Raw genomic sequence first — 24,946 nt, 5'->3', positions numbered from 1 at the left:
AAGTAATTAAACAGACTAATGTATTCCAATGGATTCAACATGATGAAAAAAACCTTTCCATTAAATGAGTTTGAATGTTTATTAAAATCCTTACAGTCACTGTTTTAGGCAAATTATTTGAATGTATGACTAACCTCATACCAACTCCAGACCTCATTATATGCACACAACTGAGTAGGCTAATTGTCAGTATCTCCCAAAATGTCACATCTCACCATTCGCAAAACAAAATACTGCAGCATTCCAGCAACACATACAGACCTTTGTCATTCAGCTGCAGGGGGTCAGGTTTAGGCACTAAAAATTCTTGGTTAGATTTAGGAAAACATGGTGGTTTGGGATAAAATAATATGTTACTTCTATAACGTCAGTTACAAATGCACCTGTTACCCAAGAAACTATTGTTGGATTATGTATGTTAAGTAAATTCACCATTTTAGTCAATTCAGAGAACGCACTGTTGACTTCTGGTTTCTCAATAACACTTGGGGGTCTCCTCAATCAAATCACATGTTTGTTGACTTTTCACTCTTAATTCTCCTTATCCTCAATTCCTCCTTTGCTGCAGAAATAATTACTGCAGCCACTAGATGTCGGCGTCTAACAAAAAAAGTGTAAATACGGGTCGGAATAAGCTGCTTTTATTTCTTACCTATATACGTTGACCTAGTTTTCCTGGAGAATGGGCTCTGACCTTCATCTGAAAAATCAGTGTCCCTTTAAATCAAACACACAAAAGGTTTGAATGACTCAATGATGTCTTGCAACCTAAAAAAAATAAAAGGAGGCCCCTTGTGCTTGTATTTGCAGGAGTAGTCTTCTTCTGTCTCAATGACAGTGTATGGATACTTTTCAGCTATCATTAATTTGTCAACTGATTTGACTGTTTTTTCACGGAGGAGGATATCTGCAGTTCCTTAATTTAATTTTATGGGACAAAACCAGTATAGCTTCTGTTATAAACAATGTTTACTGCGTTAGTGACTTACATTCTATTTGATTCTTACTAAAGAGCATGTATTCTGAGTGCAGCTGTAAACGTGATTTATTGACAAGAATAATCACCATCATCATCATCAGTCTGTGCATCTGTGTGTCTTCATTTAACAACATCGATATCATGCGGTGTTATACCCAGGTTTAGTCAAACCAACAGCATACAATAATAACTCCTATACAAACATACATACATACAGTATCTATACAGGAAATATAACATATATATATATATAGTGAGTCATGTACATTAGATCCCCATGGTGTTCCTCATGGAATCACAACAGTGGAATACATGGAAAGGACACTTTCTGGTGGATCACAACTTCCTGTTGTGCACCTCAGATGGCCAGCGTGGAAATGAACGTGATGACTTTTTTAAGCATTTTCTTCCAGATTATCATTGACTGTCGTGCACTTTAGTGTGCACCTGTATGAAAATCAAACTCAAACTGTATAATCCATCAGAGTGAATTTCTTATCTGCTTTTGATGTAAAATTTCTGCTGCATAAGTGAATTCTGTTTGTACTGTGAAATAATGGAAGACAATGGCTCTCTGGAAATGATTTTTTTTTTTTCTTTTGTCAAAAAAGAAGTTTGTCTCACGTTAAGGGTTTAGCTGATACAGGTTTTGGAGACAGATGCCACTATGGTCAAATATAAGCTGCATGCCTTGTATAGTATTCCATTGACCATTTTCATGACAAACCATTAAATGTTTACTGTTTTTAAATTTTGCATTCTTATCCTCCCCAAGCTACAAAAGCAGCAAGATCATGGGACAAAAATCTCGACAAAAATAGCAGCACAAACTATTAAAACTACAAACATAATGATTTTTAATCACACATACCGTAGGGGTTAAAGAGTCTGAGGCCACTGGTCAAATGACTTCTATTTTGCATTTGTTTTGACTGGACTACGTTTTTTGTTGTTGTTGTTATTGTTGTTGTTTTTTTCATTACAAAGGTCATATAAATGTAACAATTGGCAAGAAAAGTTGAATCATTGAAATGTCCAAAGGTCCAGCTGGCAAGAAACAAAGTCCAAGACAGTCAGGACTCCTTGGACTTGTATGGTCTTCAGCAGTTGTGTGAAAGCTTTGAGGTGTGTTCAGGCTCATTATCCTGCTGCAGCATCAAGTCCAAGTCAAATCATGGCTAAACTAAAATGTTCAAAGTCCATGGATTTCTAAAATGCTTTTCAGAAAAAATGCTTTGTCTAACTCTAACTGAACTACATACATTTCTTGTCCCTTTTTATCAAAGATTTCACTTTTCACTCAAACTGTTCAACTGATATTTGTAATGAAAAAGAATGTCATTACATTAGAAACAAATGCAAATTAGAAATATGTTGGCAAGTGGTCTCAGACCTTTTGACTCTACTGTACTTCTCATAAATCTCATTAAAACAATGCATTACAATCATGTTGGATCCACTTCTTCTCATAGAACACTGACCAGCTCTACAGTGAATATGTAATAAGTCAACCAGTATCGGATCATGATATAGCGTCTGACTGAAAGACAATAGCAGCTCCATATACCAGCTAAACCCTAGTTGGCCTGTGGCTCATCAGCTCATTATTTAACATGCCATGGCAGCCATCTTAGGTGTACCATATCATTTCCCACTACTATTACTATGACAACTCATCTGAATGAGACCTGCTGTTCTATGATAGTATCCATTGAGATTCTGTGATTGGAGACATCTGAAGTCAACAGTTAACACAGAGGACAGTCACCATCACTACACCAGAGAAAAATCAAAGAAAATAGGCACTGTTTTTAAACACAAAACATCTCAGGCTTCACTTCCATTCACTGTACCTGCTCAAATCAGTTTTAAATCATGTAGTACATCTGCTTCTGCAAGAGGGTCAGTTCCAAGTCCAAGTGCATTAACTTATTATTTTTGGCCACAAGCTGACACAACGAAAAGAAACACAACATTTCCACAACAGAAAAGCAGCCACTGCCATTTGCTATTTGTCTCTTTACCCATCCAGCAGATGCAGAGCAACATTAGAATTTGTTTCATGTGACCTGATAAATAAATAAAGAATACCATCATTGTAGCTCTGGTTTGGTCTCCTAACCTTGTGAGGCAGCTGGACTAGTGAGATTGCGTGATTGTGTGAGCTCACAAATCCATCTTGCCATGGTTCAAGCTTATGACTACTATTTAGACCTGGATATGTTGGCATCATACAGCCTTGCCAACAATTTAGCCCAGGGGCCTATTACAGTATAGCAGTGAAAAACTCCCCTGGAGCCCTAGTTCTCTATCATGAAAGAGACGTCTATGTAAATGTTGACACCACACCTTGAATGGCATTTATTATACATTTTTGATCCATGGGGGTTGATTTCTTTTAAAACATTCATCAAACTGAGAAAAGCAATCCAAAAATCTGTGATGTTATCACAGTATTAAGTCTATGGGCAGAGCGGGAACCTATTCAGAATCAGAATCAGAATCAGAATACTTTATTAATCCCCGACAGGAAATTGTTTAAATTGGTGGAGCCAGTGGGAGAAACTCCTAAAAAAAGACAGAAGGTCATTAGGTCACTAAATCTCACTTGTGGGCTGTGGTGAATGGGAGAAGCACACAGAAATTAAGAAATGTCTCCAGAAAATAAAAGAACACACTTCATAGAGGAGGTTAACATTGAGTTTATGTTGACAGTTTTTATTGTCCTTCCATTTTATTTGAGTGAGGGTCCTCTTTGCAGCGTGGTTGCAGTCTCATCAGCAACATCGGGTGTTATTATATGATATTATCACCCCTAATAATTTGTGAAAAAACTCTGCGGTAAATCACCTCTCTGAAGTTTGTTCTTTCATGTTCTGGAGGCATTTATCCATCAGTGATACAGTGTGGATATGTTGGGTATAAATGTTTCTCCGTTTTCTACAATTAATTGACGCAATGACCCTTCCTTCTTTGGTAAGTTCTTTGTGCATAACCAGGGCGTACATTATGTGCCGGGTGAGCAATTCCCACTGGACTGGAACAGACACCATATTTTTCATTTGATAGCTAGTTCTATTATTGTTCTATATTCAAGCTATATGCTTGGGACAGAACACACAGTGGTTTAATCAGTGTCCAAAGAGGAACTACTGGTTGTTACAGGCGTAGTTTAAGTGTGATGACCAGTGAAAGAAGCTGTGGGTTTGAAAATAACAGTGGCAGCTCCTCCAGAGGTTAGCATAGCTAACCCCTTAATCAGAGGAAGAAGCAACAAAGAACCCAAAGGCTCACAGACTTTTTCCTCCACTGACTTAAATAAGATTTTGATTCACCAATCTGGAGTTCATCTTCTAAAGCCAACAAGGAAAAACTGAACAGAAAGAACAACAATAAGTAAGATTGTGATTCCGATCACTATTCGGCGGCCAAGTTCTGTATTTACTTATAAAGATATCCAAGCTAAAAAAAACTGGACACAATCTGTATGTCTGATGAAAAGTATTTTGAGGTTGACTCAACCCCAGTTTTGATCCTAGATTTGAGCAGGCAGTGCAAAAGAAGTGGGAGCTGATAGTAATGCGGACAGACATAGACATGGACTGCACAGTGATCCACCATCCCACCAGTCTGATCTGTTGCTCACATACTAAATTGCACAGCGTCATTTGGGCCTTGTTTTCACACAAAGTTAAAGGACTCATGTCATTGCTCAACCAGAGAAACCTTGCATGTAGCTGAAACCACATTTGGAAGAAAATGAACATCAAGCAGCAGAAAGAGAAATTAGGCACCTTAACAGCAACTTCAAAGGCTTTCAACAGTAGATTGTCAAGTCTGGGGGTTATAAGGTATAGATTTATACTTTGGAAACATCAGTCCTCATCTGTGCAAAGAAACAAGCAGGTCCATTTGTTCATTGTATATTCTTTCAAAGCAGTGCCTTTTGTTGGCCTTCTTTAAAGTAAAGTTAACTATGAAGTTAATTTAAAGACAGAAGATTTACCTCCTTTTCATACACATACAGGCAGATTCTTATAGTACGTGTTTATGGTTAGTATATCTGCCTTCCAAGCAGGTGACCAAGGCTGGATTCTAGGTCAATGCATTCAGTGATATCTGTAAAAATGAAATGCTTGTCTCACCTGAAACTGGTGTGAAAAATGGCATTGAAGATCAAGCTCAATGCCTACCCAGCTACTTGTGTACTAAGAGGCAACATTTTGCTACCTTTCTTCCTACTAAAGTCATTATGTGTCACATTTCAAAATGTGCAAGACTTTAATATGTTTTCCTTGTGGTTGACCTGTTTGTCACATTTCGCAAACTGGAAGTTAACAAACATCAAAGCCCTGTTCAGACCTGGTTTTATCAGTAGCCTTAGTGATCCAATCACAAGTGGAAAGCTGTGAGTACAGCTGTGAAGGAGAAGAAGAAGCAGAAGCAGAAGGAGAAGAAGACTGAAGCTGTGAATCCACTGTCTGTTTCAACTGATCAACAATAAGACCAGACTCCCTTAACAAATGGTCTGATTTTACAAGTTGTTGAGTGAGGAGAATATTAAGCAACTCATATGCATGTTAATGTCAGGTGTGAGCTGACACTCAGAACTGTCCACTTGTGTTTAGGTGTTAATACCAGGCCTGATCAGGATCCAACTGCAGAAACTTTGCCATCATGCTCATGTTAGTGTGCTGTCACCACAAGTTCACAAATTGATGATACTGTTTAAACATTCTGTCACTAAATTAACTTCAGGCCTGAAGACCATATAGTTCAGAGTCGATATTTGCATTCAGTTAGATTCAAGTCCTGTTAGCCCATAAATTATATCAGTATCAGATATTTGTTTTTGGGTAACTTGATGTTACATTCGTTCTTACTGTATGGAACACCTCATTTGATCCTGTCCATCCATAGAGGTAATTATACCGTGACATGGCCAAGAGAAGGAAAAGCTCACTGTATCACTGGATGCAGGTAAGAAAAGAAATCTACCATGCAAGTACTCTGGAAACAAGATATCTGTGGTCCAGTATGTGGTGTAAGACAGGCTTACAATCACATAGTGAGTATTCAGTACAAAGTGTGGATGGAGGACACATGTTATTCAATGAAGATGTCTTCAGTGGGGCACGAGTAGCCAATGTTTTCCTTGTAATACTGCTGGAATGCTCTCCTGTGGGACACCAGAGAGGAGAAGAAGAAAAACAGACCATCACAAAAACAGAACAGATGATGGCACACGTGTTGAGCTGTGGGCAGCTGGGACTCATGGGTAGAGCCAGCGTATTGTTATCGGAAGGTCGCTGGATTGATTCCCTTGGTCTTCATGTGTCCTTGGGCAAGATACCGAATCCCAAACTGCTCTTGATGTGCTGGTTGCATTTTCATCTGCATGATGCCCAACTGAAATAAGTTATGCTGGGTGTTGGACTGCAATGCAGTGGTGATAAGACAGCTGAATTCGTTTGTAGCCTGGGATTGTACTGCCAGGTTTCACTGCTTTGCAAAGCGTTGTCTTACTTCTGACAGTCAGGTACATAAACAGCTGATGCACAGACATAAACTTTGATAACTTCATGAGTCATAAACCGTGGGAACAAGTGACGTGTCCAGACTGTGTCCAGCACAGTGTCCTCTTGAAGTACTTTTGTTTTCTTTTTGTGTGTTTGCAGTGTGTTTCTGTATTTGTGTTGAGCTCTCAGGGCCACTGTAGACAAACCTTATAAAAATCTGTGACTCAACCTGGACTTTCTGGATTGTATTTGATTGCTTCACAGGTACTGGTATGTCAGACCCACCAGGCACCCACCTGTCCCCTTTTAACTTGTTTTTGTAGTCTAAAGGAAATAATTCCTTAAAAAGTACTCATTGTGTCCTTGACCCTTTCCTTTTTTCGGGACTCCTCTCAGAGTTATCTGTACCTGAGGTTTGGGCCTTCATCAATGGAGGTAAAAAGCTATGCTGTGCTTTCGCTGACAAAGAGTAAATATGCTGTCAGTGTTAACACTTACGTGTATCTGTGTATAACAACTATTATGTGCATTGACAAATGCAAGTCAAAAACATTCAGAGATATAATCAATTAAAATATAAATAGTAAACAATGTATTGTTTCTTACCCTACAGACTCAGCCAAAGGATGTAATGTTGTCTCTGACATCATCACATGACAGGCAAAACGCTGCTGGTCAGGATGTTTGGTGATGAAACCAAAATACCTGCAATGCAATAAAACATGCAGCTTGTTTGCTGTAGCTCATAGAGATATCCTTAATTGTCTGTTGAATTAAATGCCATAAACAGACAGTGTGTGTGTGTGTGTGTGTGTGTGTGTGCCTGTCCCACTTACTTGCTGTGTTTTGGATGACACCCACAGAATGAGATGTTCTTCAGCTGGAAGAAATGGAAACACTGGTCCCCCTGAGAGAGTCAAAGAGGTAATGTTTGTCTAGTTGTGTGTGAGGCTCCTATGTAGGGCTAAATCTGAAAGAAACACCTGGGATTATATATCCAAATTGGCACAGTTCCCCTTACCTTTTAAGAGTAGCTTGTAGTTACTGCTGATTGCCACTGTAGAGTGCTATACACCTAACTACTACAACTACTACAGCAAAGTAGCTTGTTTCTGACATCAAAATAACCAGCTGCAAGTTTTCCATTATGTGTGACACTCAATAAGGTAGGTAGGTGATATGTAGATTAAGAAGTGCACGCACCCTGTGAGCAGAGTGACACTGATCCTGCATGCTGATCTTCACACCCTTCACACTGACCTCCAGCACACAGGGTGAGGGAGCATGACTGGCTAACCGCCTGTTATATGCCACCTGTTAACACAAATAATCAGGAAACATTGCTCCAGAGTTTACACTAACAGCAATAGCAAAAACAGTGATATTTTCCAAAGTTGTAGCCACACTTGTCTTCTTTCTCACAATGTGTCTACTTTATCGGTAGGATTTACAGATTTTGAATAATCTGCCTCTAACCGACAAGAGTAGCTCTCAACTGCTCCATTCACTCCAATGTAAGTTGGGAAGAGGGTTTTACACACACGCACGCACACACACACACACACACGCGCGCGCGCGCGCGCGCGCACACACGTGGGATTCAACTTTTGCTTTAGCTTTCATAGTTTTTTTGTCACGGGGCAAAGCGCACAGCCCACTCTATCTGACATTAAATGTGACATTATTACCACAGTGGTGTTGCACGTACAGACTGCAGGGCCACCAAATTGCACAAAACACCAATTCCTACATAATGTTGCTTTAAGACAGTCGGAAATCAGACAGCTTTTTTCAGAGAATGTTATTAATGTTCACCTTTTTGGATCAAATCTCATATTTTTTAATCAGTTTGAGTGATTTCTTTTTAAGCCCTAAAAGGCAAATCTGTCTAATTCCAACTTCTTAAATGTGAATATTTTCTGGTTTCCTTCCTCCTCTAAAAAGTAAACTGGATATTTTGGGGATGTGGACAAAAGAGAACATTTCCGGACTGACAGCTTTGTCCCTTTTTTCTGACAAAAACAAATTGATTAATTGAAAAAATAATCAGTTACTGCAGCGCTATTATCTTCCACTGATTTCTTTCAACTGACTTAAACTAATTTAACAAATCAGATTAACTGGAAAGAATATGGTTTATCGACTGCAATTTATAAAAAACAGACACCAAATTTTTTATGTTAACATCCCTAATATTGATGCCACACAAATGTGCAGCTATTGTGTGTTTTTCATGGTTATGTAAGGGGCTAATTATTCCCCCAGTGAGTATTCAGAACACTTGTTTGTGTTCTGTGAGGGAATTTCACCACAGGAATCAATAAATCGCATCAGTAAAAGCAAAACATGAAGTGAAAAGATAGAACAGATCTCTGTACAAACTAAGCCTGAAGCTGAAGTAGCCAGCTCTGTGCTGTAATGTTCTTAATAAGGATTTAGACTCAGTGAAGTGATTAGCTGCAACAGGTACAGCTCTGCACAGACTGCATACAGCACAGTGAATTCAGGCCAGTTAAAGGGCCAGTGCGACCAATTCTCAGATTGTCTTGGTTTTATGATATCTGCCTCTTAGATATCTGCCTCCACCTCAATGCAACAGATGGAGGCATAAATTAACAGAATTCCACACAAAGTTATTCGGCTCATTGCTGTTCCTCAGGATAATCCACAGATCTCGCTGGTAATGGGTTTCACTGTTTTTCTCCTTTTAAAGAAATTTGTAATGAAAAAGGGAATCTCAAAACCAAACCAAATCAAACTAAAACTAAACATCTGCATGTCGAGGGTGGGTAAAAACATGTTGTTATTGACCCAACTCATGCAGGAGAAATTGAGCCAATTTACAACAAGCCGTGTTAAACCTTGATCAGGCTGATAGAGGACAGCTGGGTACAAAACCAGACTCATTGTTACAGAAGCCAAAACAGAACACTAACTGTTTATCCACGTGTCATTATTCTGAAAGACATTATTTACACCCTAGATGGATGAGTGAGCTCCATCTTCAGAAAGGGTGTGTGCTGACGCAATTAGCTTAGCAGCCACAGTGAAGATTTGGGCTCGCAAAAGGGTGTAAATAACATTTCAATTTCAATTAATTTGTTATGTCTTTGGCTACCAGAGACTTGGATTACATCAGACAAGTTGTACGGAGACGATTTGTGTATTTTTCGGTTGTCTTTTTTAACGTCCCAGACACTTCAGTTGTTTAGGAGAATGCTGCAATGCTGTTTTCCAGAAATGTTTGTGGACTGTAATGTAACTTCGCTTGACTATTCATCAGCATGGGGGAGGAGATGATGAGGGGATTTTTAGTATTGGGTGACCTTAAGCTTTATGATCAAAACTGACCCTAAGTCTATTTTGTATGGAAGCCACTGTAGCATTAGGTGCCGACTCTCTGAGAACTTGTCACTGTGATTGAACATTTCATTTGAATACTAATGTCAATATTAGACTTATAGTGGTAATATCAAAATATAGAATACATCATTTTAAAAAGCATTCATATGTTTGCAATCATTTTTCATTTATGTTTTTGCCTAGGCCAGATGATGGAGGTTGTTGTCTTTTCCTACCACTATTTCACTGATGCTTACATGGCTTTCATTGAGTGGTTCTGTCTTTATGTACCTTCTGCATGGCAGCACACAGCACATCGTTGCCCTTGTGGATGGGGACCTGAACTGACCCCAGGAATCGCACCAGGAACTGCTCTACACAGCCATCTTTCTGGACTGAGAAAAGAAAACAGGACAAAGAAGCGTGAAACACACATCAAATGTTGTTGATGATGAAGATATATCTGATTATACAATCTAGTTGTTTGCAGTTCACCTTGGCTAACGTCTTTGGCCACATTGACAGCATAGAAGGCGGGGAATATGCCTGTAGCTCCGGTCCTCATGTTGTAACCCTGACACCACAGGTCCTCAGACCGGCTCAGCATTAACACTGGGTCATCAGTCTCTAGGCAGAGCTCATCTGCATGACGAGGTACAAACCTAAAGACAGGAATAAAAATGTACAGATTATAATCTAATGTGTTTGGACATTTCCCAATAAATTTGTGTAATGTGTGCATTTGTGCGCGCGCGCGTGTGTGTGTGTGTTAACCTGTAGACAGCTCTGTGGCTCTGATGTCTCTCCACTCCATCCAGCACACAGGAGAACAGACCAAATGACCCAGCACCTGAATGATACAGCCTTGATGTTACACTCAAGAGCCTACACTTTGTGTTTTGTTTCAAATTCATCCTTTAATTACATAGCTAGATAGATAGCTAGCTAGATAGATAGATTAATAAATACATAAATAGATGGACAAATAAATAAATAAAATTCAATTAAAGAAATCAAGTGATTCAATGTTGGTGGTGTGGTATTTTTCTTTACATCTAAGACCTAAAATGTGTGACAATAGCCTCATTCCAATGCCCTGTCAGTGCGGTGTCTGTCTCTGGCAACTTGTATAGAAAAACAGTCACCATGACTTTAGTCCACTTTCCCCCAGAAAACAACGAAAACATTTCTCCCCATGAGTGAGAGTCAGACAGGGTCCACTGTCCACTGACGGCGATTATTCAATTATGTCATTTAGAGCAAAAGAACTTTGTCAGGATCTCAATCACAGCACATTATAATTGCATCCATATGATTAGAAACAGTTATGTTGTCAGTGCATTTTCTGAAATCATAGATGCAGAGCTATTTGTCTGTGATACTGGCAACTTTGATTGGTTAAGTGTAGTAATATGTGCCACAGGAGATGATATTCTGTTTGATTTAAACTAAATATGTAGAATATACAAACCAGTAGCACTATAATGGCCACTGTTGTTGGCAAACAGGTTAAGGAACTTCCTGCTTCTGGAGGCTTCGGCCCCTCCTCCATTGGACTCATCCTCCTCTGAGGTCGTGGTAGATGTTACCTTGGACTGCTTGCAGATCCTTGCTACAACTTCCCTCCTCCTCTTCACCTCCTCCTCCCTCCTCCTCTTCACATCCTCTTCACTTCTCTTCCTCATCTCCTCCTCTTCCCTTATTCCCTTTTCCTCTTCTTTCCTCCTCTCTTGGAGCAGAAAACAGGGAAAGTCAAATTGATAGCAGCAACAAACAAGAACCTGTCCCTACAGAGGGTGCAGATTTGATTTCAAATTCAGTCAGCCTTCCCTCCTGAGGTTACACCTTCACAGTCATCGAGTAAGAGGTGCGGCGTTCTGAACATTGTCTGTTTAGTGGTGTTCCCCAAGGCTTATTACTGGGTCCTCTACTCTGTTAGAGGATGGCAGATCTATTTCTGATCATACACAGATGACACAAAGCTCTACATACAAACACAATAAACTTTGTTTTAATGCCCTACCACCAGACTCACAAGCTTGGATTCAAGGCAGGATATTTTAGCTAGTACTGCAAAGATTTCCAGAAAGAAATCCAGAATGGATATTCAGGGTTCCTAGAAAACAATTCCTGATGATTTTGCTGACCCTGTAACCTGTCCTCTATCTCCACCACAATGACTTAGTATTGCATATTATAAGATGTAAATAATTATGCAATATCCACTTTTACAAAGTCTATCATAAAGGATGCAAAGAAATGTGCCCCTGGCCCTCCTCTCTCTCTCTCCTTCTCCCACTTTAAAATGACATCAGAGCACTGAGCCAGTAAACTTCAGTGGGAATCTATAAATTACCCTAAGCATCTTTTCCTGCATTCAGATCTTTAAAAAAGAATTTAGACATGGACAGATAACCATGAAATTATCTAGGAACATTTTCCGCTCTTTAAAGAACTTTCCTTAGGGACGGTGTCATCCTTACTGGTAGAAAAGCAAAAGAGAAACAAAGTTATCTGTATCCCCTCAGCTTTTCAACTGTGTGTGATACTGCTCGGTGTTCATCCATCTTGAGAAGGAATCAGTTTCATTACCTTGCTTCCTTACATCCTCTCTCTTCTTCCTCTCGTCCTTATACTCTGGGTCTTCCTCCTCATTGGCTGACTGATAGACTGTCTCTGCATCGCTGTCATCATTGTGCTCATTGTAACGGTGGAAGCAGTCCTTTAGGCTGACTAGCTGCAACTTAGCATGTTCATCGACCACCAGAGTGTATTTAACAGAATCATAATTTAATCCTGCTGTAGCTTCACTCTTTGGTAGGGTCTGAGCAGCCGCATGAGCTCCCTGAGTGACAGAGTTGGTGCCATCCACCTCAGTGTTACTGTCACCTTTTCCTCCCCCTACTTTCACCTCTGACTTGGTATAGTCCATATCTGTTTTTTCATTATCTGCAAGGCAGCTGGTCAGACCATTCTGGCCGTTCATGAAGGGAGTCAAATCTCCCTCCCCCTCTTCTTCGCTGATGTCAGGGTTGATTCTGCGGGATAGAGAAGGATGCAGGGGCCCTGGAGGGGGGCCCTCTGTGTCTGAGCTGAGGGACATTCTGTTTGACCCGCCCTCGCTGCTGGACCTGGAGAGGGCAGGGGCGTTATCCTGGGTCCTGTCATGGTTTTGGCCTAAGAACACAACATATGGACAAAAGGTTGATACAAGGGGTAATATAGCAATTCAAGAGCTGCTTACTAACAGTACTATGTGGACAAACGTATTAGCCATAGGCATAAATCCCCGGGGGCACACAACACTTCCATCCTGGCAAAAATTATTTATCCTACCAACATTTCTCTCTTAACACAACTATGTCATTTCAACAATGTTAATAACACAATAAAAGCCCCTGAGTCCCTCTAGTCATCAACAGTGGCACAAGATGGAGGTACAGTACATGTGTGGCTGAGTTTTAGTTTATTACAGCTCACACGGCATGGAGGCTTGTACTTAACTGAAAATTGTTTTTTGAGTCTTTGTACACCACCTCACATATATACCTTAAAGGAGTAAATTGTAAAATGTAGCCAGAATATGAAAATAGCTCCAAAAATGTAGGGGGCACCATATCACCATAGGAAGAAACAACTTCTGCTCTTTGCTAGCCATCCTCGCTAGCTGTAGCTAGCTACCGTCATTTACAGTTTGTTAATGCAGCAGCCTCTGAGACAACACATGCCAGTCTGAAGACAGGGGAGACAGTACGGAGGCAATTTGCAGCAGCTCTGATCAGGACTATGACTCCGGGAGCAAGAAAACACAGCAGGTGGGGACAGGAGATGCATGACGCAGCAGAGGAGAGAGAGGGGGGGGAGTTGGACATCAGCAGTGGGGGTAAATGGCGTACAGAACCCAATACCTTAACATCTTCCTCTGTGAACTGAGGATTTATTTGGACCAAACCAGAGGTGAATGTGGAGACAACTGAATTCTAGTTCATGTCAAGTTAGACTGAAGTGTGTTTTATGATGAGTTACCCTCTTTTTATACCTGAAAATGTATGTAAAATGATCACAAAAGGCCTACCCAGTCCTTACCAGAGTAATTGCAAAGCAGTTTGGAGTAGAGATATGGCTTTGAGTTCTTCTGAAAAGTTAATCTGGTTTATTTTCACAAACTGTCTGAGCACACTGAGGTATTTATTAATTTTTCTTGCCTAAATGTTTTAATGCATATATCAGCCTCCAGAAGACCTGCAAATGCTCCTATTGGCTAGCAAACAAAATGGGTCCACATCATATAGACTTACATGGTCCAAGTTCTAATTTAATAAAAATATCACTGAAAATGAACATTTACACTCATTTTTCTAAAAATATATCTAGGTGTGTAGCAAAAATGCCATTCTGTGAACTCAATATACCTTGTCCAAGAGTAACAGTGACTAAAACTTACGTACTTACGTTGGGCATAGAAAAATCATCATAAAGATAGAACAACAGCCTATGCAAAAGGGAAAACTAACTAAAAAAAACCCTCATAAATTTACACAATTTCCAGGTTTAGAGCTTTAAAAAACTGATATAAAATAAATGTATTGCTGATTTGAAATCTGATTGGTTACATGATGAAACAGTCATCTGATGCAGTGTTAGTGGCTCAGGTAACTCAGCTTTCAATCAAATGGCTGCCATCTCAGGATGTCTGGTGTAGAGGGATAATGCCGTCTGCTGTGAAATGAGATTAGTTCTCTTACAATTAAAAGCATTATAAAGCATCCAAATCCCAATTTATTGCTATTTTGTCTCCATTCAATGATGGAATACTGTGTTTCGACAAAATATGCTACTGAAATGCATCTAGTGGACTTTTGGGCAGGGGTGGTTCCTAGAATGGGCTATATGGGCTGCCCAGGGAGGCATGAGCACTTGCAAAAAAAATAAAAAGTTTCACTTTTGGACCTCAGCTCTCCCTACTGGTAGCAGGGTAGCGGTGAAGCAGGGGATTTATCTAGTGCACAACTAAATAGGCTAAACTCAATCACATCATGAATTGCTTCCACATAAAGCACATGTCAGTAATAATAACATAGTACAAATGCAATTAATATACAAGGGCAAATATAGAAACAATATAGTACTATATACAATACATACAATTTAGAAGCAATAAAATAAAATACTGAGGTAGATAATAAAATGCTGCAGTAAATAAAATAAAATACTGAGGTATCGAAGAGAAAAGGTAAGTGGAACAGAAAGTGCAATAAGGTGTGCTAAAGGTGAGGTTCACCCAGGGTGTCATGCAAGCGAGGACCGCCACTGCATTTGGGAATAAGTCAAGTGTTTTAAGCATGATGTACTAGTGACACACCCAGACACTATTGGTGAGTTGAATGGAATCACAAGAATCTAAACTTTCTAACCATGTAGGGCATGAAACTTTAAATGAGGTAATTAAGCCCGTAATTATGATCGTTAAGAGGTCAACTTGAATCAGGCGCTGTACCATTGTGTTTCTTCTGTTTAATAAGAACATTTGGTGTAAGAATATTAACTGTTTTGACATTGTTTTGTTTACATATTAAACTCCCAGCTGAACCTATGAGGGCTATCAGAATATTGCCTCTTAAGGTACAAAAAAGGTAACAAGTTCCACACTAATCTTACAAATTACCCCTTTAAACATCTATGATCACATATGGTTAGATTAGATGGAACTTCCTCTGAAGTGGCATTTTGCAGCAGAAGGGAAAACTAATGTGCTTAACAAAAAACAGAAATTTCACAGCACCACTCAAAGGCGGGTTGATTACCTTGGTCTTGGGCCTTGTCCTGGTTTCTTGGTGCTACAGGCGTACGTGGGACCACCATGGCTGTCAGATAAACTTCCTGGGTAATTCCTGGCATGTTATTTGGCTTGACTCCCCCTCCTTTGTTACCCCCTTTAGCACCTGCTTTTCCTTTCCCATCAGTCCCCCGGCCTTTCAGTCCATTTGCTTCTCTTGGCCTCTGATGTTCACTCCTGTCTTTTTCCTTCCCCTCACACAGTCTCCCCCCTCTTCTGTCTTCCTTCCCTACTGTCACTCCACCTTTTCCTCTGATGTCCAGCAGGCTCCTCTCTCTCATGGCTGTCGCTCCTCTTCCCCCTCCTCTTCCTCCGCCTCCTCCTACCCTCTTTTGACCTCTTTGTGTGCTGGAGGACTGTGTGTGCGTGGCTCCAGACACCTGTCTGTCCCGTGGTCGGGCGCGTGCGTCTGTGGTGGTGGCAGCAGCAGCCTGAGTGTTGGCTTTGCTCTTGGCTCCGTTTCCAATGGGCGGTTTGGGGGCCGGACGCCGCGTGCTCTGCCGGACTTTGTCCTCTGCTTTTGGTTGTGCTGGTGGTATGAGATCCCCTTAACACGCAAATACAAACACGAACAAAGTATTAGATTATGTATGACGCATACAGAGAGATTATCAAATTAGCCAACAGAAAGCCGTTTATTCTGCATATGAATTGGAAAGAAATGTCACAATTGATTATAAAATATTTCAAATACATTCTCCCAAGAACATGCATTTAATGTTATGATAAATTATCATTGAGGTCCTAGTTTTAAGGCCTTCAACTTTGATCCAACAAAGCACCTTTTTACCAAATATGGTGAGATGTGACAATAAGACAACAAAGTATCTGGGAGCTAACCCTACTCAAACTACAAAAGTTTTTAAAGCTAATAATGTCTCTTTAAATTTCAGAACTTCAGACAGTTCTAATGGAATAGTGTTCCTTAGTCTAAACTCAAGAACTGAATCAGTAAAAATGGTTATCTGCCTTGTGTACCGTATCTTTTTCATTCCCTGCCAATTGAAATAAATGATCAACAAGTAACTGAATGGGATAAGTTAATTTCTTGTTATATCTGGATGGGTAAGAAACTAAGAATGAAATACAAAATAATGCAATTATTGAAAGAGAAACGGAGAATGGCGTTGTCGAACTTATAAGATTACTATTATGCAGATCAATTAAGACCTTTTTGTCTGTGATTGTGATTCACAGTTCAAGGCAAGGTGGAAGGAAATAGAAGAGGGAGAATCTGTAGGAACTGCTTCCATCTGGCAGAATGTAGTCAGAAAGAATAACCTGAGGGGTGCAGAGAAAATATAACGATGGTGTGCATATGATGTAGATTTTATCCACAGCAGGACAGACACCAGATTTAAAACATGGATTAATAAAGTAATGAGCTAACAGCATACTGTTGGTTTTTGAAAGAGTTTTGAAACTTTCAAAAAAGATTATGGATTGAGAATCAGGATCTCTTTAAACATCTATGAGTATGGCATCAATTAAGAAAAGAAGAAAGAAAGCCCTGAACAGGGAGTGGTTACAACTAGACACTCAAACTTTAGAAGGTTGGTAAATACTGTTCATGACATTTACAAAGTAGAGAGACTAACTCTTTCTGAAACAATGCAATCAGAGAAACATAAGGGATTGTGGTCAAAATGGGCCAGGTACATTAGCTCACATTAGCTCACGGAGCCCAGAAGTATCTCCCTAAATTGCTATTTTTGCTGGATTACTGAGGAGACTGTGCTGTGAGGAGATCTTTATGGACTAATGAGTGAGTGTGACATCTTTTATCCCTTTGCTCAGATGTTCATAGTTGTTCAAAGCAAAATGAAAGGGAGAGCAACAGAGAAAGGCTTTCTTGAGTCATGACTTGGTACAATTGTCGGCGCGATATTGGGATCATCATGTATTTATATGTGAAGTACTTTGTGCACTTTGAATCTTGGACTATGCTTGAACTGAACTTCAACTAGAATCTAGGCTAGATCTGGGGTTCTGTGCTGTATACAGTTAAAATGTTAGTGTGTGTTTCTAGAAGCTAGAACATGTTTAAGGTCACAATATCTGTATAGTGAGCTTATCCTCGTGTCTTATTTTCTTTTGTTTATAGAACAAATTATCCATGTTAACAGAGCTATGTCACTGATTGTGTGCAAATAAAGAACATGGATCCTCTTCATGGTTTATTCCCACTAAGTGTGTGTTCCTTTATCTTTATTGTCTGTTGGTTTTTGGTGTTGTTTATTTTGTCACACTCAGTAGGGTTCATACCTGTAACATGTGGGGAGGAAGAGCGGGAGTCTTTCCAGCTGTCCTTCTTACCCAAAGAGTTGTTGTTGATGGTGTCCTGGACAGAGTTAATGAAGCACAGCAGTAGTGTAAGAACAAAATTCAAGACATGACACATACACACACACACACACACACACACACACACACACACACACACACACACACACACACACACACACACACACACACACACACACACTTACAGAAGAGACACCCCCATCCCCCCACCCACGTAAATTCCAGGAAGAGGAAACAGCATCGACCAGGAAGTGAGTTTGACGGTCCAGCCTCAGCCATGCAGAACGCTGACTCACTTACTGACATCCCATCATGCATCATCCCTGTAGCACACGCCATTCTGTTACTATGGTAACTCAGTGTGTGTATGCGTAGAAGAGAGAAAGACGGGGAATCAAAGTATCTCTCTGTTAAACACATGCCTCTCTCTGATGATACCCTCCTTGAGCCTGATATTACAGCAACATTGTGGTGATTTCAATGTGGAGACAGGAAGCTGATAGAGCCAGTTTCATTACTAACAACAGTCAGAACGCCATCTTTCATTTTCTGTCTGACACCGAGAAACTTCTCGCTTTCAGTATCACATACAGAGTTACCATCTTCTTTTCTGTCAGAGAAGCTGTGATTCAACTGATCCTTTCAAAGGAAGTGGTTGTGTTGAACTGGATTACACCGAACGCATTCAAATACATACTACATATGCATATATATGTATATGTATCTACATACGGATACAGATACGTATATAACCCTCTTACAAAGTGCATCCTTTGCTGGACTCTAGAACATGAACTGTCAGTAGAACATGCCAGGTAAGCATGTTGTAACAAACTTAATTTTTGTGTTATGGATAACCACCTACTGTTCTAGGGTCAAACTCTACCTCTTTAAACACTTAAATGGACCTTTTACGAATTTCCTGGCAACCTGCACTGCAATGTCAATGCAAGCAAGCTTGCACCTTGCATGGCAGCCACCACCATCAGTGCATGAATTACTTTAAGTAATTTTGGTGGTTTCCTTGTTTGAAATGTTTGTTATGCAAATGTGTAGCAAAAAAATGATTGGAAACTCATTCATCTGTATACATGACCAATAATTTTTTTGTTCTCCAGCAGACAACTAGCTGGAGGAATCTGGTTATTAAACTGTACCCTATGAAAACTGTTGTCTTATTTACGTGACATCAGATTACTACAGAAAGCCTACAGCCACCCAATATCGTGTGAAAATATGCTACAGATCGATGGCAGATCAGAAAACACTCAAGTGAATAATTTTTTAAAAGGCCAAGTACATTGTTTTGGAGGACACTGACAATCAACCGGTGATGTCCTGTAGATATGTTAGATAATGTTAATGTGAAACAGTCACTGGCAATCACTTCCCAGCAACCACAGTCACACAGAACTGATTTTACATTTCAAAGGACATTTTACAGAGAGGCAAGAGCTAAAAGAGCAGGGAGATGTTTTCACCTACCAATTAACAACACTAATATAGTCTGGCTACTGCAGTGGCTATGAAATAATATATTAGATGATTCCAATACAGCCATACAGTTTTTTTTCTCTTTTGAAAATGCATTTTTGAATTTATTTTGAAATCATTTCATGTAATAAACTATTCAATAAATAATAATAAATTATTTTATTTAATGCATATTCTTACTGATATTGTACATAGCCCTTTTTGATTTTAAGCAACTTACTTATTTCCTAACTTATTAAATTGATGTATAACCAAGTCCATGAATCCTGTGGTCCATCGGGGTTCCATTGGGGATGGACCTCACACAAAACACAAACAATAAGATAAATAGAAAATAAAGTCTTCATCTGATAGATCTGCTTTAAAAATGAAACTTGTTTGGTAAAGATGTGTTTTGGTTTGTTTTTTTTTTTTTTAAGTAAAAATATGTATTAATAATGGCAAAACCAGTGACAATTGCTTGGGTTTAACTAGTTCTCCCTGTAGTGGCTCTGAGGGTCATAACACAATGACATTTGAGACAACGCAATGACATTTTAGGTCATGGAACAGATTTGAATCAAGCCTTTTCTATGATCTGAAATGTTGTGTTTTGACCTCCATAAACTGATTCTGATTCTTGGCTAGTTCATGCATTAGTTTTGGAAGCCAGTGAAAGAAAAACACACCATTTCTTTAATAGTATTTCTCTCTTTTAAACACAGCTGTTGGCAGAATGCATGATGATGAGCTCACATATCCATTTGTGACTATGAAGGATCAATAACTGTTTTATGATGACGGCGAACTCTGTTTCAGAACAGGTCTGAATTCTTGAGGAAGTCTGTCATTAGCCCTGCGCAGACACCAGATTCCTCCCATTCAGTGTAAGACATCCAATGTGTAGGATTTAGTGGCGCCCAGAAATAAAGTTGCAAATTGCAACCAACTTGATACCCCTCACCCTTCCCTGCAGTGACAACCAAAAACATTAAAGTCCCTCTGTAGAGCAGGTGTTTGGTTTGTCCATTTTGGGATAATGTAGAAACATGGCGGTGCAACATGGGGGGCTCTGTGGAAGAGGATGAGCTCCCTTTGGTGACTTAAACAGCTCATTCTGAGGTCATTGAAACACAGTGATTATTAGTTTAGGTAATTATTTACTATTGAAAACATGATAATGAATGTTGCATTCCATTCTGCCTATAGATCCCCCTAAACCCTATACACTGGACACTTAACTTGAAATGACTTTCAGACAGACACAACAGATCAATGTGGCTGCCTGTGATGCTGCATCGACCTCCTCCTCGCTCCCTCTTAACAGCAGTAAGCAGTGTGGAGTCAGTCAGTTGTCCAGAGGCCATGGACAGCTGCGTTATTTATCATTAGATTACTTATTTCAAAGTGGTCCCTTTACTGGGCCTCACTTGCATGTTCCATCAGCTATAGCACCTTCCTCCTCTTACTCACCACATGCCTTTAAAACCCCCATGCACACTGAAGGGATAAGGGAAAGGGCACATGTCAAAAGGCATCGTCGCCACCGTACAGCAACCCGTGGCTCGACAAATCCACATTCTCCTCATCAGCATGTCTCTGTTGGCTTGAATTTTCCACAGCAAAGCAAAGTCAGTGCTCACTGTTCATATCTCAGATTTCAGTATGTGAATGTGCCATTTTTCACATGGGCATGCATGTCAAACAGTTTACTGAATAGCGATAAGACAAGAAAAAACATGTTAACTACTCAAGCTCAGGTTAAGCTTCAAGTATTTGTAAGACAGTTTTCACAATGTAAGATGGAATAAATGGAAACTAATGAATGCCCAAATGAAGTCTTGTTATTATTGATTTACTTGTAAGTGATCAGTACCTTATGTAAAATATCAGATAGAAACATATAAGGCCCACAGTACTCATTAATGATAGGAACTATGCAGCTCACACACTGGTTTTAGAACTCATAATTAGTTGATTTTTTTTTTTTTGTTAACAGTTGATGACACACACACACACACACACACACACACACACACACACACACACACAGTCCAGCAATCACCATGGAGCATGTTTGATTACTGGATGTGATGTCTGATGACACGTGGACTGAGGGCATTTCCAACACTACAGTGTACAGTTATTAACTGATTCTGATAACATTTTGATTGCTGTACATGAATACATAACTACTATGTTGGCAATGGGTTTAAAACATTTAGATACTTTCCTAACCAATCCAATTATGGCTGATGACACCCCAATAAGGTCAAGCTTATTGGCTGATTGAAGCTGGACTGGGAGGTGAAACATTTACTGCTTAGTGGGAATTTCATTGTTGAAACTGTGGTAATGTTATCCTCTTCTCATCTTTACCACAGTCTGGAAAGAAGTCCTTTATACAGCATCTGTCCTGCAAAACTGCTGGTGCACCAAGAGCTGGGTATTTATCATGCTTTGATCTCTCCTACAGGAGCTATAGTGGACTGAACATCCATCACAAGTGATTAAGAGGGAAGCAGAATAATGATGAATACGTACAGTAGTGTGTAATGTATGTGCCTTTAATTCACTCTCGACTGTACCATTGTTATTTTGCAATCTCTTAGCTTAGTCTTCTCAGTATAGCTAGCTAGCTAACATTCCAAGCTTCGAATAACATTTGACACAAACCATGAAAAACATATCAGTGGAACAATAACCAGCACAGAGGTTATGTCAGAATCCCTGCTTACGTTGTTTTTTAGTTAGTAAGTTAACAGTTATTGGGCTAACAAAGAGGCTAACAAAATGTTAGCATGGGTGTTAACAAAATGTTAGCGAGGGTACTAACAGAGATGTTCTGCAATAAAATGTGAAGTGAAGTGCGCGTCATATAGTAGCATAGCTACATAATGGGGAAACTGACTAGTGAAAACTGGAAGAGAGAAAGGCCACCAGTTTAGATACAGTAGATATAGTCGTTACATTTGCTAGACTCATCAAACCTCTTAGTACTAACCATTGTTTTTTCTGAGTTAAAACAACTGATAAGATAATAATTAGCATTATTTCTGTGACCTCTAAAACATCAACACTTTTACTTGTGACATTTGCAACAGTTGCTTGTTAAAAAAGATCTGTGAAAGTCAAGGGACTAGACCTGAATGATCTGAATGTGTCAGATATGTTCTGTTAATCAACATTTAATCATTTAACCTTTGCTACTGACCTTATTTCCAAGCAGAGCTACAGATTGTGAACATTAATTAGGTTTTTGCCTGCTCAGCCATTAAAAGATGTTTACAGATATTTTGGTTTTCTTCTGTGACCTGAAAATGTTGAATTTTGTGAATTCAAGGCATAACACTTTCCTACCCTCTTGTTTGCTAACTAATGACAAAATCTCACCCGTAGTGTATTTCTATTATATTAATATTTGGAGCTCAATTGACACCAGCAGTCACAAAAACAGTGATCTGAAATGATTTGTCAATTTAACTGGAAGGGAATTCCTCTCTATGTTGAATGATTTGGATGTTGATACTGAAGGGAAACCCAGTTTAGGGTGCAATGACTCTGCCCTGATCTGTATTGACATAGCAAACAGGATGCTGCTCATTTAAAGGGATACACCAGTAGACTACTACTTCCACTGTTTGCTCCCTCCAGAGAGCACTCATCACTGAACACTGCCCGAGGACCCAAGACTATCTACTTCACCTTCATCTAGACTTGTTTTTTATGAAATATCGCTCTTTGGCCTGGTATTGTATTTTCCTCTTCCTCTGGTCTCTTACTAGAAGATGTTCTTAAATGTGTATTTCATGAAATGTCAGAACAGCTTGTTTTAACCGTGCAATCAGGGTTATTACCCACAACATCCAGTGTATCCTATCAAAGTGTCCTTGAGCAAGTCAGTGAAACCCTAGCTGCTCATCTACTGTGGGTCTGCTGGAAGAAAACAAGCCAGCTACATGACTGTCTTATGAATAAACCGACCAAGACTTACATATAATACAGATGTTTGCAAATAGTATTGCCACCAATACACAAAGCAGGAACTGAAACACAGCAGCATATAGCTACTGCTGAACCATTTTCATAATTGACCTACCACCAGCACACACACACACACACACACACACACACACACACACACACACACACACACACACACACACACACAGATACACAGCTAGCCAATGCTGGCTCATTCTGAACACAGGATCCTCCCAGGAAACACACATACACACATCGTAAGCCATTTATTCAGCCTGATATTACTCCTGCTTAATCCTAAACACAGGACCCACCCATAACCATACACACACTCACACACATTGTAAAATCCGGGGATCCTCCCAACCGCCCTACCTGGGTGCCAGCTTGAGGCAGCTGTGGGAACAGAGCCAGGGTGGTCGGCCTCTTTGGTCGATACTTCTCCATGACAGCACAGGTTGATCCCCCTTTGACAGGTGACAGCTTCCACCCTCCCTCCTCCTCTTCCTCCTCCTCCTCTTCTCCTCCTTTATTAAGCCAGCGCAGGAGCTCCTCCACTCGGACTAGGCCTCCCCCACCCTCCTCTACCTCCCTCTCTGCCCCGTCTTCCTCCTCGGTCCTCTCAGCGTCAATCAGCTCAAAGCTCTGGCTAAGGACACACCCCTTCCACCCTCTCCTTGCATGATCATTGGCTGGCCAGAGTGTCACATCATCATCGGCATCATCATCTTCCTGGCAGGAGCAGAGTGGAACAGAGGGGAGAGGAGAGATGGAGAGACAGAAGGAGGACAGGAGAGAGAGGTGGGTGGTGTTGAAAAGAGATGGGGTGAATGAGGATTGACAGAGCAAAGAAGGCAGGGAGGAGAGGGAGAGGGGAGGAGCAAGGCAGAGCCCACCAATCAGAGCAAAGTATGACATCATCACTTCATCTGCCTGTGGCATTTGGTGTGAGTAAAGGCTAATAAACACTGTTACGGTGCGTGCGTGCGTGCATGTGTGTGTGTGTGTGTGTGTGTGTGTGTGTGTGTGTGTGTGTGTGTGTGTGTGTGTGTGTGTGTGTGTGCATGTGTAACAAAATAAGATTATCCAGTAACAATGATCCCATGGAGAGACAAAGGCGACAGATCAGTCAGTAAACAAACATTCATTCAGCCACCAAACCAGCCAGCAAACCAGTCATTCAATCAGCCAACAAATCTTTTAACACACTGGACACTGACACAGCCAATCACATACTGTTTTCAATCCACCAGCCAACCAACAAACTGTCAGCAAAACCAGTCATTTGGACAGTCAGTTGCAAACCCAATCAGACAAAAAACAACCCCTAAAACAACCAGTCAGTTAGTTCCATAGCAAGTTATGTTAGCTAAAATGCCAACCAGCCAGTCCACCTGGCATTTAGCACAACAGTCTAACAGATACACATAATTCAATCATTAAGCCAATCAACCAACCAGCCAACCAGATTACCAAGGAAAACAGTCAGTCAGGGTACCAGTCATTCAA

At 40.2% G+C, this 24,946-nt stretch overlaps 1 protein-coding gene across 1 annotated transcript; it reads right to left on the bottom strand.

The window, feature by feature from the left end:
* Nucleotides 1-1,027: 1,027 nt before the first annotated feature.
* Nucleotides 1,028-24,419, bottom strand: LOC119024785 (C-Jun-amino-terminal kinase-interacting protein 1-like). The gene is made up of 12 exons (XM_037107899.1): nucleotides 23,813-24,419; nucleotides 17,942-18,017; nucleotides 15,645-16,223; nucleotides 12,433-13,017; nucleotides 11,312-11,569; nucleotides 10,615-10,690; nucleotides 10,336-10,502; nucleotides 10,132-10,235; nucleotides 7,702-7,812; nucleotides 7,335-7,405; nucleotides 7,105-7,203; nucleotides 1,028-6,158 (listed from the first exon to the last, which is right to left on the bottom strand). The coding sequence occupies exons 1-12, from the start codon at nucleotides 24,377-24,379 to the stop codon at nucleotides 6,086-6,088; spliced, it is 2,766 nt and encodes a 921-aa protein (XP_036963794.1). The 5' UTR covers nucleotides 24,380-24,419; the 3' UTR covers nucleotides 1,028-6,085.
* Nucleotides 24,420-24,946: the final 527 nt, after the last annotated feature.

Source organism: Acanthopagrus latus, chromosome 8 (assembly GCF_904848185.1).
Source record: "Acanthopagrus latus isolate v.2019 chromosome 8, fAcaLat1.1, whole genome shotgun sequence".
Classification (NCBI taxonomy): Eukaryota; Metazoa; Chordata; class Actinopteri; order Spariformes; family Sparidae; genus Acanthopagrus; species Acanthopagrus latus.
This window is presented reverse-complemented; position numbering and strand designations above follow the sequence as displayed.

Excerpts from the sequence above, each read along its gene's own strand:
- LOC119024785 (XM_037107899.1), bottom strand. The coding sequence starts at position 24,379 with ATGCCACAGGCAGATGAAGTGATGATGTCATACTTTGCTCTGATTGGT. Across the intron at positions 16,224-17,941 it reads TTCCTCCCCACATGTTACAG|GGGATCTCATACCACCAGCA; the intron begins GTATGAACCCTA and ends TTGCGTGTTAAG. Across the intron at positions 7,813-10,131 it reads TGTGTGCTGCCATGCAGAAG|GTGGCATATAACAGGCGGTT; the intron begins GTACATAAAGAC and ends TTGTGTTAACAG.